Source organism: Nilaparvata lugens, chromosome X (assembly GCF_014356525.2).
Source record: "Nilaparvata lugens isolate BPH chromosome X, ASM1435652v1, whole genome shotgun sequence".
Classification (NCBI taxonomy): Eukaryota; Metazoa; Arthropoda; class Insecta; order Hemiptera; family Delphacidae; genus Nilaparvata; species Nilaparvata lugens.
Window position 1 is genome coordinate 67813510 of NC_052518.1, and position 17168 is coordinate 67830677.

The 17168-nt window shown below is 34.3% G+C and overlaps 1 protein-coding gene across 1 annotated transcript in view; it reads right to left on the reverse strand.

Moving 5' to 3' along the window:
- Positions 1 to 798: 798 nt before the first annotated feature.
- The window catches only part of LOC111050927, a 41674-nt gene continuing 25304 nt past the window's right edge, over positions 799 to 17168 (reverse strand). The window contains exons 5-6 of the mRNA XM_039441506.1: positions 2839 to 3002; positions 799 to 1057 (exon numbers count right to left, since the gene is read on the reverse strand). Coding sequence (XP_039297440.1) covers positions 964 to 1057; positions 2839 to 3002 — 258 coding nt within the window. The 3' untranslated portion in view covers positions 799 to 963. The remainder of the gene's footprint in view (positions 1058 to 2838; positions 3003 to 17168) is intronic.

A 17168-nucleotide genomic window follows, 5' to 3' on the forward strand; every position in this document is an offset into this window, starting at 1 on the left:
AATTATAATTCTATAGATAATCTCTATCTATAGTTGTTGTTTTATGCTTTACTTGTAAGTTCTATTGAATAAAACATTTATTTATTTGTGTAACGTGTAATGCTCTTCATCCTTTAAAAAAAATCATTCTCCAAATGTGTAAAAAAACATTTCTATTTATTTATGTACGGTAATTAAATCATCATCATCATAGTTGGTAATTTGATGGTGGTGTGATGACTTTGGCCGTACGAGTATATTGCAGTAATAGATGTCAAAAAGCGGACGCCAAAAGAGTAACTTATGTGTAATTCCCACATTCAACTATTGGAGTAATTTTATAGATTTGGACAGCTATAAAAATAAATAATTGAGCAATGACTGCTGATAAATGACTTGGAATTTTTGTAATTTGTTCCTATTCAGATAGATCTGACTTGTTTTTTATTCAGAATGAAGATTTCTGCACAATTTTTACTTGGAGAACCGTGAGGTATCATTGAATACTCTCTCTTCTTACAGTACTTGGTAGTAATCCAAGATGAGAGGAAAGCACAATATCATTTTGTATAGATTCTTAAACTTCGGCCTGGTCAACGTGACACACACTGTATATGATTTGTTTGAGATAGGTAACTGTGAGGTCTACTGTTCACAGAGCTACTAGAGGAGAAATCCTTAACATTATCTTAAAGCAGGAGTATCCTACTAAAGATGGCTATGAAATAGTAGGCTACAACATACCTCCAATAAATTTCAGTTCAACACAAATGAACACGTAAGCCGACCTTAATGTAACACGATCAAGAGTTCAAAGCGTTTCCATAATCATGTTTTATTAGTACTATATATATTGCAATAGTATTACAAATGAAAAATCGTATATACAATTTCACAGCCTTGAAAAAGCAAGTCGTGGAAAGAGTCAAATTGAGCAAGGTTATTTTTAACCAATTGTTATTTCAGATTCCAGAGACTTTATTTTCATCTATTTGGAGATCGCAGCTCAAGAAGACGGTCTCTTGATAAATTTCTTGCCTTCATGCTTTTGTTTAGTTTCTTGGGGGAAACTGACAACCTAGGAAAAAATAACAATATATGTTAAAAAATTGTATGATAAAACATTTTTATATTCTTTATCTTAGCCTATTCATTTATGCGTAGTGTCGATATTCAAAAATATGTATTCATTAGAAGGAAGAACGGCACAAAAACAAATATCATGATAAATTAAAAATTACTCACGAGAATATTTTTTTCAGAACTGGGAATTGCATAATAAAATTGTCTGCAAAGACTACATCTAGCAACTTTGCAATTCACTTCGAACTGTGTGTAAAATGTTTTCTGTCACTGGAGCAGAATATCATTAGCTGTTTTTTTAATAACGTGAGGAACATGGGTACAATTTTTTGTAAGTAATGCTCCTTCCTTCTACTACTAGATTTGAAAAATCAGAATATCAGCTGATGTAGATTCAGTCACAGAAAACACCTCACACAGAATTTAGTAATCGTTGGATGTCATGAGTCCTGTGATTTTTTATGCTTCTTCATAATCTTGATTCGTTCGTGGGTAATTTAGTATGTATATGGTTGGTGTTCAGTCTTTGATCCCAGAAATAGGAAAAAATTATTTGGAATCGAGTTATTGATAAAGGGGCACTGTATTTAACAATCACATGTTAATGTCATTGATCACGAGAAATAAGGAGAGCACCATCATAACTGTATAGGAATCTATTGTTACAATTGGACCAGTTTAATATTTATTGACAATCACAAATCATTATTACAGTATAATATGATCGGGAGAAGACAACAGACATAGCCCAAAACTGTCTTTTTCCCACATTTTGATGAATAAAAGTTTATCCACCTAATAACACCAATTTTCGATCTTGATTTATAAACTACATACATGGAGAATTAATGGTAACAAAACTCTTGTTAATTTCATTTTGTGAAGCATTGATTCTTTTGAACTTGATATTTAGTTTTTAATTTTGGTGAGAATCAATCTATCTATGAAGTTAATACTAGTTCAATAATATAATTATTAGATTGTAATATTTTCTATATCGAAGCTATCAGAATTATCGATTCTATTGACTCTTGATTTTTACTGACTTTAAGGGCTCATTAACATAATATAGTAAGCAAGTCTTTTTCCTTTAGGGCTACTTTTAATATAAATATGAAATCACTTGAAAATGGCTTTAATATACGAAGCATGTGGTGAAAAAATAATTTAAAAGGGTACTAAGATTTATAGTTTTAATTATATTAAAAAATCACTTGAAAATGGCTTTAATGTCAGTGAAAATAATTTAAAAGGGTACTGAGATTTATATTTTTATTTATATAATAAACAGTTATTTATATAGTTTATTTATATCGATGTTATTTAATGTTAGCCGTGGTCCAGTCCTCAAATTAATTATATATATATATATATATATATATATATATATATATATATATATATATATATATATATATATAATTATGACATTTTTATTTTAGAATAGCTAGCTGGGATATTACCTGTACGTTCTATAATTTGAATACTGACTGGTAAGAAAATTGATAAAACAGTCAATTCCTCTATATTGAGAACTCAACTTGAAGAACCATGGTTTCTTTACAGAAATTTTACTCGTTACAATTTTGTAATAATAATTAATAAAACAACTGTATTAATAAGTACAACAGCAGGTACAAAGCGTACCTGGTTTGACCGTGTTTGAAATGTCTTGACCGAGTTTGGTGAAACCAAGCATTAATGTGTTTGATATGGAGAGGTTCCATAACATCACTATGTGTTCTACAAATATTACAAAAGCTATCAAGAACTTACGCAGACAATGGAGATTTTGGAGGCGACAGAGCACCTTTCAAATTGACAGGTGTGCTAAATCCCTTAGCATCAGATAGGTTTAGAGTTCGGCGGCTCCTGACCGACTTCAATTTAACAGACTTCAGCATGTCAACAGATATTTCTGGGAATCCTTTTGTGTCACACTGAAATGGATGAAAATATATTAGTAAAATGCAAGACAAAGAAAACAATTCACAAGGGCTGAAAGAATTCTTTCCCTCAAAGTGGGCTTCTTAATTTTTGGAAATACAAAATAGAAACAACTATAGAAAATGAAGGGAAGCATTTCTGTGAATCAAGGTAGCCTGTCAGCAGTACGCTTCCTAGTTTTCAAAAATTAGATAAATATAAATAAATAAGAAAATATAAATATAACACATAAGTTGAAGACATGTACAGAATATGCATATGCTCATTGAGTTCCACATTTTTTAATGTTGATTGTCATAAAAACTAGTCTCAGAGACCAATTATTATTAATTTTCATTTCATCATAAATCTATGAAAAACTATAAAACTTCAGTTCATCCATTGATGACCCAACTAGTTCTGAGATTATGAGAGCAGTAAAAATTATAGCCTGCATACACTATCACTAAATTGATTTTTAAACTAGTTCAAAAAGCCTCCTGGTAAGAACTTCATTCTGTAGTAGTTGGCTTGCCTCAGAGTTGACAGGGTTGATATTATAACAATAAGCATATAATACAATATAATGCTCCCTACATGAAACTATCCCTAATCGAGCAAGAAAAATCAGTCATCTCTTTAGTATAATTTACAATCAAACCAGTGGTTATGGGGAAAACAGAACTATTTGAATGCTGATTGTACCCATATATACAGGATGATTCTTAATTATGGTAAAATAATTTAATACGTGATAGTAGAGGTAAAAATAAGAAAAGAAGTTCTTATAAACATATATCCCTAAACGCTTCATTAGCGAGCGCTATACAGAGTGAAAGATTTCGCCCGGAATTCAGTTCCTCTGGAGAAATACACTGATGCTGAATTATTTGGGGACTAGTTTTTGAAAAACTTATGGTGGATTCATATGGAAAAATATCTGAAAAATTGAATAAAACTAGTCTGGAAGCTGTAGTGTGAGTAGTTTTTGAGAAAAAAGTTGGATTATGCAAAAAATCTAAGTAGAAAAACACAGACTTCTACGTTTGATGCCCAATAACTTTCTTTAATGACCAGTAAACAAATAATTTTTCGCAACAAAAATTGAAGAGAATTAAATTTTGAAAATAATTATGTAAGCTGTGTAAACTAAATTTGAATAAAAGTTGAATAAAACTTATTCTTATGTAGTACATTACACCACAAAAATTTGCTGTTTTATGAGGAGAGAACTAATAACTCATAGGTTGTAGCTGATTGCAAATAAAATATTCGGTTTTTCATGTAAAGTTTTATTTTTATATGAAAGTAACATATCCAAATGACATTAAACTTATACCAAAAGACTAAAGACGATGTTCAAAGTGACCTCCGTTGTTCTTAATGCATATGTTCAGACGTCTTCTCATCGATTGTCGGACCCGTTAAAATATTTTAGGAGTCTTCTTTATCATTTCTATTCCGTTCAAAATCCTTAATCGGAGTTCTTCAATGGTATCAATCGAAGTAATGTATACTATGGTTTTCAAGTGTCCCCAAAGATAAAAATCCAAAGGATTTAAGTGTGGTGACCTAGCTGGCCATGGTACTGGCCCACCTCGGCCTATCCATTGATTTGGAAAGCTGTGATTCAGGTGTTCACGAACAGCAACACTGGAGTGTGCTGGAGCTCCATCATGCATAAACCAAATGTTTTGGCGCAACTGAAGAGGTACATCTTCAAGTAAGATAAATAGCTCCTCTCTCAAAAAGTTTAAGTAGATTAAGCCATTAAGCCTGGGAGGAAGCTCGAAAAGAAGTAGATGATCTCCTATGATTCCTGCCCAAATGTTAACTGAAAACTGATATTGTGGACGATTAGGATTGATGGCATGAGGATTCTCATCTGCCCAAATATGTTGGTTGTGGACGTTAACGATAGCTGTTCTTGTAAAGTGTGCCTCGTCGGTAAATAAAACGGTTGTTAGAAAGTTTGGGTTAATAAGTTTTTCTAAAAACCATCGGCAAATACCAGCACGGGGAATACAGTCTCGTGGCAATAGAGTATGAACTTTCTGGAGGTGGTATGGATGTAATTGTTGCTCTTTTAGTATTCTCCAAATAATAGATTGATTGACATTAAACTGCACTGACAATTCTCTAGTGCTCTTCTCTGGATGTTCATCAATTTCATTAAGAACTTGTTCTTCTAACTCAACAGTCCTAGTAGATCGGGGTCTGCCTGCATAAATGTGCTCTTTGGACATCAAAGAACCTGTTTCAGACAGACGTTGATGAATAGTGGCCAAAAATCTTGAACTTGGACATACTCGATTAGGAAAGTTGTCTTGATACAAACGTCTTGCTTCAGTACTACAGTATTACAGTGTCCCATCCCATACATTAAATGCATGTCAGCTATTTCGGAGTATTAATAATGTCTGAAATTACCTGCCATTTTTTAAAAAGTTAACACTTAAAACACAAAAGCAAAGTGAAATGGTTACGAATAACTGGTAAATAGATTAAGCAAAATACACAGCGCGGTTACAGTAGGCCTAACTTACAGTTTTTTGTTTTGTTCAACAGTGAGCTAAAATATTTCTGAAAATAATTTTCAGCTGATAATTTCTCTTAAATATTTTCTTATTTGAAACAAATTGGAACAGCTGTTATTTAAATCCATGTTTTATTTGCAATCAGCTACAACCTATGAGTTATTAGTTCTCTCCTCATAAAACAGCAAATTTTTGTGGTGTAATGTAGGTACTACATAAGAATAAATTTTATTCAACTTTTATTCAAATTTAGTTTACACAGCTTACATAATTATTTTCAAAATTTAATTCTCTTCAATTTTTATTGCGAAAAATTATTTGTTTACTGGTCATTAAAGAAAGTTATTGGGCATCAAACGTAGAAGTCTGTGTTTTTCTACTTAGATTTTTTGCATAATCCAACTATTTTCTCAAAAACTACTCACACTACAGCTTCCAGACTAGTTTTATTCAATTTTTCAGGTATTTTTCTATATGAATCCACCATAAGTTATTCAAAAACTAGTCCCCAAACAATTCAGCATCAGTGTATTTCTCCAGAGGAACTGAATTCCGGGCGAAATCTTTCACTCTGTATAGCGCTCGCTAATGAAGCGTTTATGGATATATATGTTTATGAGAACTTTTTTTCTTATTTTTACCTATTAAATTACGAATTATTTACGTATTAAATTATTTTACCATAATTAAGAATCACTCTGTATAAAAGTGTGAAGCCTCTTCGCTTGTATTCAGCCACACATCTGACAACAATTTAACAGCAGGTTTATTTCACCAACAGTTTACAAGCGTCTAAAAAATAATCAAAATTACTATTTAAATCCTGTATATTTTGATGCAGAGCAGTAAGGTTCGAAGACCCAGAAGTTTGAGAGCCATTTACCTCATCAATACTTCTATGTAGTAAATAAGTTTCACTATCAGTCTCCTCCATACAATAGAATTAGCAAATTGCACATTAATTTATTGCACACATGAGATGAAAATAATTCAAACATGATAGTAAAGAATTCAACAACATCCACACACAGACAAAAAAAAAAAATACTGACACATCTGAATCATAATAAAACGTGGATTTACTGACACATCTGAATCATAATAAAACGTGGATTTACTGACACATCTGAATCATAATAAAACGTGGATTTCTTCAAGTCTCCGCAATTATTCGCCTCTGATGGTCAGTGAGTGAACACGTGTGCAGTTCGGCTCCGTTGAAAAGCGTTATTTTGTAGGGTTATTTTGTTAAAATCGATTCGAGCTTGACATTAGTTGATTAAGTTTTTCACATAGTTTAATAAAATATTTTTAAAAGTCTGATTTTCATTGTAATTACACAGTAATTACAATAAATAGTATTACATAACCTCCAATTAGTTTGACCACAGTTTGGTTTATCTATTGCAACATGGTGAAGAGCAACGGTAAGAAGCAGGAAACTCCCACACAAAAGGCAGGTAGGCGTGCAACGGTACATGTGTCAACGACCCCTCCCTGTCAAGACACAACTCAACTGGCCGACGAAATTCTACAGAGGATAAACAAGGAAGTAAACCAAGCTGTCGCAGAGGCTTTCTCCTTCTTCCAATCCGAATTGGATCGATTGCAGGGTGAGAATAATGAACTTCGGCAGAGGATGGCAGCAATTGAGAAGGAGACAGAATTAAAAGTCGACGATCTTGAACAATATGGTCGCCGTACCTGCCTGCGATTCTTTGGAATTCCGGAGACCAAGGGGGAGTCCACCGACCAGATTGTTCAGCGAGTCTGCAAGGAGAAGCTGAACGTGGAGTTGAAGATCGACGACATTCATCGTTCGCATCGAGTGGGACCAATCCAGCAGCCAGGTCAGGACACGGGCAGAGCAGCCGGCAAGGAGCGTCATCGTCCCATCATCGTGAGGTTCGACGGCTACCGGACGAGGCAGAGGGTGTTCGCAGCCAAGCGGATGCTCAAGAACACTGGCATCACCGTGTGGGAGGACTTGACGAAACACCGACTGGCACTCTTGAACGCAGCAGCAAACAAGTACGGGATAAGAAACACGTGGACAGTCGATGGCCGCATCAAGTACGCCGTCGGAGAGGGACCTGGACGACGCATCTACACCGCCGAGCGTCTTGCCGACCTCCAGTAAACACTTCACGGTGTTGGCACGTCATATCTTCCTACTAAAGGTGAGCTCACATTATTTCAATTGTGCCTCTTCATGTAATCATCACTCTTCTCTCTTTTCATTTTTTCAATCTTTTATTTTTTGTTGGACAATTGCCCTACAGATACCATTTTTACCAAATTAATTTTTGCCATTTGAACATATATAATACTGTTTTCATGGGAAAAATATAACTGGATTCTATGTTTACGAATCTTAAAATTAATTTTTGCTTTTTTGAGCATATATAATACTGTTTTCATGGAAAAAATATAACTGGAATAAAGCTATATCAATTTAGTTATAGCAATTATTCATCTAGTATACTGAAACGTTTTTACTGATTGAATCATCCAATACTCAATCAGGAAACTAGTTTTCCATTAGACATAAGACATAACCGAATGATGTTTCCAGCTAATCCAATGTGTCACTTTTTATCTAACGATAGCATAGTACAAAAATAGAACCTTTTCCACTGCTGATAAAATTATGAAAATTGCTCAGAAACCTAAGTTCACTTTAATAATACATTTATAACCTATTTCGAATTGCTGAGTTTATAACGCTTCTTCCTCATCTCAGTTCATTGTCAATCCATAATCTATTAAATCCATTTCTGTTTATCAACAAAGCCTGAATCCAGTCTCCACATGTATATTACTAGTGTGTATAGTAAACTTACAGCAGGATTCAAGTTGACTTTTCGTGGAATTGACAACAATAACAGAAATAACAGTCATCGTAATAATGACGGTAAACTTATGATTGGCACTTCTATTGTGATTTTCACCATAGTCACATTCCAACCTTCTATTCGCGTATTCTATTTATATATTTGTTATTCTGTTTTCTTATATGCAGTATTACCTGTCTGTAACTTCTATTATTTCTTCTCTTCCTACCTCTTCTCATTTTGACCTACCTCCAAATTAGCTCAATTCATGCTCATAACTAGTTATACTGTATATTTTTAATAATATAGACATACTTACTTCATTTCTATACCAGATCATTAACACTGTACTCTATGCTATCTGTATCAATCCCTTCGCTCTCTCTTACTCACTCCCTCTCTCTCTCCTTCGGTTTTCTCATCCCTCCAATTTCATTTTCTTATATCTACCTCATTTTATGCACCGGATATTTACTACTTTCTTCTAATATCTCTCTCTCTTCATCCACCTTTTTAGACAATAATCTTACATAATCTATGTGTATTCTCACACAGCTTAGTCCTCTCTTCACATTCTTCTCTCTAACAACTGTCAACTGCAATTTGAAATCAATCTACTGATTCATATTTCTCGTTCTTATTTTCCATCTCTCTGTACACTCTCTTTTAATTGTCTATCCTCTTAATGATTTTCATATACTTTCTGTACTTTTTTCTGCTGTGTTTCTGCTGGAGTTTTCTTCCTGTTTTCAGACCTGGTTCCTGTGACTTCTCGCACGCGCTCTCTCTTGCCGCCGCCCTGGCTCTCTCTCGCTCCCCCACCTGCTCGCTCCCATCAGCATCTACCACTGCAAACTGCCCACCACATTGGATTATCTGCTGGACTTTGACATGAATAAAGGAATCTGAATCTGAATCTGAATCTGAATCTCGCTCTACCTCCACTTGGACCCGATTCTTCCACTACCGGATACCTACTCGCTCTATCTCCACTTGGAATAGATCTCCCACTACAAGTTCTTCCTCAATCTTCATCTTATTCACCATCAGGATTATTCATCACCGGAACTCCACACATCTACATCTTATTGTGTTTACTGAATTTTTTGAACTAGTGCTATAAATAGTGAAGGGAGCCGAACTGCCAAGGCATACTGAATGCACTCGAATCAAGAGACTTTTTCATTTAGGTTAAGTTTTATCAGTTTCATCCCCATTTTCCCCGACATGTGTCGTTCTGAGGTCGGTTCACGATTGGTCTGCTGCTTCCATGATGCCTCTCACTGACACGTCAGCTCGCTCGCCCTCAAGTAGGTATGATTATTTCAATAATAGTAATAATGACGCAGGTATGTTTCTAGCAAATAAGCTCCACTCTTTCAAAAAACTTTTCAAGGCTGCTCACCTTAACGTACAATCCCTCAGCTGTCACATTGATGAACTCAGAGCAATCTTCCGTTTTCAGGACTTCAATATAATCGGAATTTCCGAATCATTTTTGAAGCCTAGTATTCCATCAAATTTTGTTGCTTTGCCTGGATATAATCTTTTCCGGAATGATAGATTAAATAAAGCTTGTGGGGGTGTAGCAATTTATGTGAAAGATGGTATCAAAACAAAAGTTTTAATCACATCTAAACAAGAGTATTGTTCCAGACCAGAGTTTATGCTACTTGAATTATCCTTATCTAGTACTGATAAATTACTCGTTGGTATCTGTTATCGCCCACCAAAAATAGGTCATTTCACAGATTTCGAAAGTGCCTTGCTTTCTCTTATGCCTTGTTATAACCGTATACTAGTTATGGGGGATATGAACACCGACTTGAACATGACAAATCGGAACTTTGACTACTTTCAACTGAATACAATTTTCCAATGCCAAAACATGACTATTTCACCTCTCGATCCAACTCATCATACTAATGAATCAGACACACTCATTGACCTTATCATTGTTAGAGATCCCAATGAGGTTGTTCAAGCAGGCCAAATCTCAGTCCCAGCTATTTCTAGACATGATTTGATCTACTGTGTACTTTCCCATAAGATACCCAAGCCAGAACAGAAAATTATCACTTATAGAGACTTCAAAAACTTTGATGAAGCCGACTTCCTGACTGATGTGGCTCAGACTCCATGGCATCAAATTGAAGCATTACCCTCAGTTGATGACATGGTCAAGACTTTCGAGAATTGGACTTTGACTTTGTATGACAAACATGCACCTTATGTGACAAGGAGGATTAATAGAAAACGACGAGTACCGTGGATGACTGAAGACATACTTAAGATGATGGGACATAGAGACAAAGCACATAGAAAATTTAAAAAGACATTTGACTTGGACAGTTTGATAGAGTATAGGAGCCTTAGAAATAGAGTTAAACAGGAATTAAGGAACTCAAAGATTAGGTACTTGAATTCGTTTATGACAAACAACAGACAAGACTCTAAATCACTTTGGCAGGGAATAAAAGAATTCGGGCTTGGCAAACAGAAATCGAATCCACAAATTGACTTACCATTGAACAATATAAATGACCATTTCGTTTCACACTCTAACCAACGCGACGAAGTTGTGATTGCTAATCATATCGATGATCTTGAAGAGCAGGTTACAAACTTAGATTTACCAATTACTGATCAATTTCATTTCCATCCAATCTCAGAAGAAGACACTTTCAGAGCAATTCAACGTATTCATAGTAATGCTATGGGTGTTGACAAAATTCCTATTAAATTTATCAAGAAAATGTTATTTGCTGTTTTACCAACCATTACATACATTTTCAACAAGTCAATTGAAGAAGGCATTTTCCCTGAAAACTGGAAGTTTGCTCTGGTTCGCCCTCTAAATAAAGTTCCATCACCCAATAAAGTTGAGGATTTTAGACCAATCAGTATTTTACCTGCATTGTCCAAAGTGCTAGAAAGACTCATTCATGCTCAAGTTGTAAAATTACTAGACAACAATAGTAAGCTTCATAACTTTCAATCAGGCTTTAGAAAATTCCATTCAACTGAAACAGCTCTGCTTCGTGTCACTGATGATATAAGGTTAGCTATGGACCAAAGAAAATGCACCATCCTCACCCTATTTGATTTTTTTAAAGCATTTGATACTGTTGATCATACAGTCCTTCTGAATAAGTTGGCTATTCTTGGTTTCAGTCACAACTCGTTAGTTTGGTTTAAATCCTATCTATTAGGTAGGAAACAATGTGTATCTGTTGGAGACAAAAAGTCTACTTGGAAAAACGTTATGCATGGAGTACCACAAGGTTCAATTTTAGGCCCTCTCCTCTTCACTTTGTATGCTAATGACCTTTCTTCCATTATCAAATTCTCTAGTTTCCATACTTATGCAGACGACCTTCAAATATATTTAAGCTGTCCCATAACAAAAATTAACGAAACAGTTGGAATAATGAATCAGGATATCAATTCGATAGTGGAATGGACAAAGAAAAATGGCCTTAAGCTTAATCCCATCAAAACACAGCCCATTATAATTGGATATTCTCGTCTTATAAACAATATTGACCTTGAATCGATTCACAAAATTAGTGTAGATGGTAATGACATTCCTTACTGTAGCTCAGTTAAAAATTTAGGCATTATTATGAATAATACTCTTGACTGGTCAGAACAAGTGAACAAAACTTGTAGAAAGGTATTCTCAGCCATGCATGCATTGAAGAAAATGCACAATATTCTCCCTAGAAACATTAAATTATTATTGGTTCAATCTCTCATCTTCCCACATTTAATGTATTGTAATTCTGTTCTTAACGATATGCAAGTCACTTTGAATGATAAACTACAGCGTTGCCAAAATTATTGTCTACGTTTCGTCTACTCTCTCCAACGCCATGATCATATCACCCCAGCCCACATTGCTAGTTCAACATTAAAGCTTCCCAATCAAAGGCTTTTTCGAATAATCAAGCTTGTTAGAGATATCTTGAAATACGGTAATCCGAACTATTTTAAAGATGATTTCAAATTTGTCTCTGAAGGTAGGAGGATAGATGCTTCACATACTAGAACCGGAGAAAGTACTTTAAGGATACCCAATCATCGAACTACTATTTTTACAAAATCCTTCTTAGTCAGTGCCTGTCGTGCATGGAATGCACTTCCTGTTTCTATCAGGTCCATCGAGAGCCGAGCGAGCTTCATCCTGACTTTAAAAAAAACATATTTTGGAACAAATGACTGAAACTGTCCGGCCCTAGAACGACAACCATCCCCCACCCATCCCACAAATACAAACCTTTGAACCTGTTATAGAACGAATTGTATATATATATATATATATATATATATATATATATATATATATATATATATATTTATATAAACTCATGTTATTTCAATTATCCACTGCATACTGCTGTATATTACTGAAAGTTGATTACCCTGATCTACTTTCAGCCTACTTCATTTTATTAATCAATTATTGATCTTATCTACCTATATAATTATTTTAGTTTATCAATTTTCTGTTTTTTTCTCTTAAATATTCATATTGATTAAAACTTTCACAATATTTCCATTAATAAATAAATCCTTAGTTTAAATAATGAAATTAACGTTTTGGTAGAGAGTTAGTGGGGAGGATATTTTTAATATTCTTTCCGAAGAATGGACATTGATATGTCCAAACCTCCGCCAATTTATGTAGATGCATAACAATATAATTATTATCTATATAATATATTATTATATTACAAATTGCTTTTTCATATCATATACAGTTCAATAATTATTTTCTTAGTCTATATCATGTAAATTCATCTATAATTTTGCTGTATTGTAAACTATTGTATATAAGTGTATAAGACAGTATATATTGTAATCTACATAAATAAAGTACTCAATCAATCAATCAATCAATTATTATTGTCTTCATATTAGTCGCTTATTTTTTCATTCCATAATTGTAATTTTTTATCAAATGAATAAATAAATTGAATATGTTGTCTAAAGTTGAAGGAATGATATGATATTCATTCGCTGATGACACAGCCTTGGCGTATGTTGCTAAGGACGCAGAACAGTTACATTCTATGATGCAGAGCGATCTGAATGACTTAAGCTTGTGGTTTGGAGTAAATAGGCTGGCATTAACTCTGACAAAACAAAGTTTATCTGTTTCTCATTGTGTTCTTCATTTGATCTTCCTGACCTTCTTAGATATCATAGTTTAAATTGTTTATTCCAAGAGAGTGAGGACTGTAACTGTAGTATAGTCTCCAAAACCATATCTATAAAGTATTTGGGCTTGACTGTAGATGAGCTTCTAACTTGGAATTTGCATATCAGGAAACTGGAAAGATCTTGCTTCCTTCTCCTAAGAAAGTTTTATTATATCAGAAATGTTTTCCCAAATAGAATTATTCGGAACATGTATTTTGCATTTGTACAGTCCAGGTTGAGTTATGGTATTTCTTGTTGGGCATCTACATATTCATCTCATTTTATGCCAATTATCATATTACAGAAGGATTTTATTTGGGTTATCTGTGGTGAAAGTAGACGTGCTCACCCTTAACCCCTTTTCAGAGAATCATCTATATTGTCTCTGCGTCATTTATATGAATTCAAAGTTCTTTCCATGTTCTTTAGGGTAAGTTGAAATCGAGGTGCGAATGTTGCTTACAATACAAGAGGTAATACTAGAGGGTTAATAATTCCACCCAGATCATATTGCAATCTCTTTCGAAAGAGCTTCATTTTCTTGGGTCCTAAATTTTTCAATAGTCTGCCCGTCGAGTTTAGAAATTCAAAAAATCTTAAATCTTACAAATCTAAATTACACTTATGGTTGATGGATCATTCTCCGGTTGAGATTAATGAGCTTTTTATCATTTGTAGATGAATCACCTTGACAGTCACTTGTTTCAATTCTTTAAGTACTTTATTAATGATTATTATGATTTCTCCATGGTGTGTGTGTGTGTTAGTGTGTGCGTGGGATGAATGAAGATAATTAAATTTCATTAATAAAAGTATTTTCATTTGAGTTTATAGATAAGCATTTCTAGTTGAGTTCTGAATGTATTTCAGTCCTGTTTGCAGACAAGATTTTTCTTAAGCAAACAGTATTGTATTCAATGATCTGTAATATCATTTGTATAATGGAATTTGTCATTTAAGCGATATCATTGAATTAAAAGTTGATTTGATTTGAAGTTGATTTGATATGTTTGAAGGGACAGATTCAAGGATCCAAAGGCTCAAAGAACCCTACACGTCAACCGTAGCTTTTTGTGTTCCCAAGTACGTTAGTTAGGCAAACCAATACCTGTGTCCTTTACAAGATCCAGGAGTTTTCCCCTGTACTAACATCCCATTCATCACCTGGTTGCTTGAAGCCAAACAGAGCTCTTCTTCTTGCCACTGGTTTCTTGCAATCCAGTGTTATATGTTGGCATGCTCTTCAGACTGATTGGTCCTGGAGACCTACGTGAGTTCCACTCCTGGCCTTCTTTGAAGGTTCTTCCGCTGAGGTTGCCAAATTGCCTCTAGGGCACCTGGTCACCCTCGACTCAGCCTCTTGATCCACATTTGTGCCTGGAGTTTCACCCATCTCTGGTCTCTTGGGTTTTCTTTCTTTTTGTCTTTGAGTTGCCATGGGGTTTGGTTTCTTCATGTGGTTCCCACGAACAGCTAGGAAAGTGGAGTCAACCCGGACAGAGCCCCGCATCTCCAGGCAAGGCTAAATACTACAGGAGGGTGTCTGGTATCCTGCAGACACGTTAGGCCTCTTTCACACGATAGGAGACGTGCAACTTGAACACTGAACAGTGTTCACGTTTTTTTGTCGAAGTACATTGAGTCCAATAGTGTCTTTCACATGGGGATCCCGAGCCAGGGGCAGCCTTTTGTCACGTCATTTCACCTCGAAGCAAGCAAAAACCGGTCTTCACCGAGATACTAGCGGACAAATCGCCGCTTTCACATGAGGATCCTACGTCTCTCCAGTCATCACTTTTTCTCAAAATCTATCTTTCTTGAAAATGAAGATAGCGAGATTTTGATTTCGGATTTGGATTCAGCGACCCCAAATTCTTAAAAGCTTAAGTACCATTTTCGAAAATACCCGAAAACAAGGAAGTTATGGCTGTTTTTAAAATAGCTTTCTATTATCATATAATTATATAGTAAAAACGAACAGGTACTGTACGTATGTACTGTAGCTATTATAAAACAACTTCAATTTCAATTTATTCACAACACACGAGAATACAATGAGAAAAGGCAATATACAACAAAACAATAACAGTAACAATGATATAAACACATTAAAAGACAATATTGCTAAAATGATGTGTGCTGGAAGAAAGAGGAGGAAATACCTTGCCAACTATGGTTTCCCATGTAATAGGCAGGTAAGGTTTAACTGAAAGGAAGGAAAGAGTGTGTGAAGGGAAATGAAAGAAGGTAGTTAGATAGGCAGGGCTGAGGGAAGGGAAGATAGGACGTGAAATAACAATACAGATAACGGTTACAATAATTTAAAGATTAAAAAATTAATTGTTTTTTATCCAATTAATGATTTCCTGCTTAATTTTCTTTGTAATTTTAGCATTGTTGAGATGATGATCCAGAATTTTATTATAGTACTTCGATAAATAAGTTGCAGTCTAATTGTTTCAATATTAGTATTATATATCAAATATTTATTTGAAGTAGGTCTCAAGCTGTAATATCTATTTAATGAATTGTTGGTGCATGGGAAATTGGTTCTATTTTTTATTAAATATTTAATTACATTTTCAACATATAACTGTCTAACTGTCAAAACCTTGAATTCATCAAATATGAGGTCAGTCGGGGAAAAATCTGGGATTATTTAAAAGAGATTTAATTATTAACTTCTGCATTGAGAACAGTTCTTTCAAATTGGAATTATAACACCCTCCCCCCCCCCCCCATACTGTTACTCCGTATTGCATTATCGACTGTACTATAAAGCATTTTAAGATGAGTTGGATTCAGAATTTTTCTAGCTGCATAAAATTTTGTGAGAGAGGTATTTCATCATTCTGCAAATGAATTTAATATGGATATCCCATTTCAGGTTTTCATCTATATAGATACCTAGATATTTACAATTTTTAACTTTACTAATGATAGGACAAGTGCAGGAGTTGGGGTCAAGGTTGCAATTTGAATGGAGTTTCAAGTTTAATTCTCTGTCTGGCTATCCTAATTTATTGAAAGAAAAGGTAATATAGTTGGTTTTTTGTATGTTCAAGCTCAAAGTATTTTTATCTAGCCACTTTTTTATGCTCAAGCAGATTTGCTCTGCAATTTCATGAACCTCAGCCCACGTTCTACCTGAGAAAATCATCAGCAAAGGATATTAGAGTTGAGTTTTCAAGTTTTAAATTTAATAGATCATTTACATAAATAATGAAAAGTAATGGCGATAAAACAGTGCCCTGAGGGAGGCCATAAGGGGTGAGTTCGGTGGTTAGTTTCATTATTTACAGATAGGGATTGGGTTCTATCAGACAAGTAGCTCTTAATAAGGTCAAGGAAGACTCCCCTAAAACTGTATATTTCGAGTTTATCAAAAAGAGAATCATGAGGGATGGTATCAAAAGCTTTTTTTATATTTAATAGAACAGCAAAGGTTTTTTAGATTAGAATTAAGGTTCTGGGAGACGGTATTAGTAAATTTAATAAAAGCATCTTCGGTATTTTTACATATTTGAAAGCCATATTGATTTTTATTTATTATTTTATTATGCTTGTTCAAGAACATCACAAGTCTTTTTTTAATGATTATTTC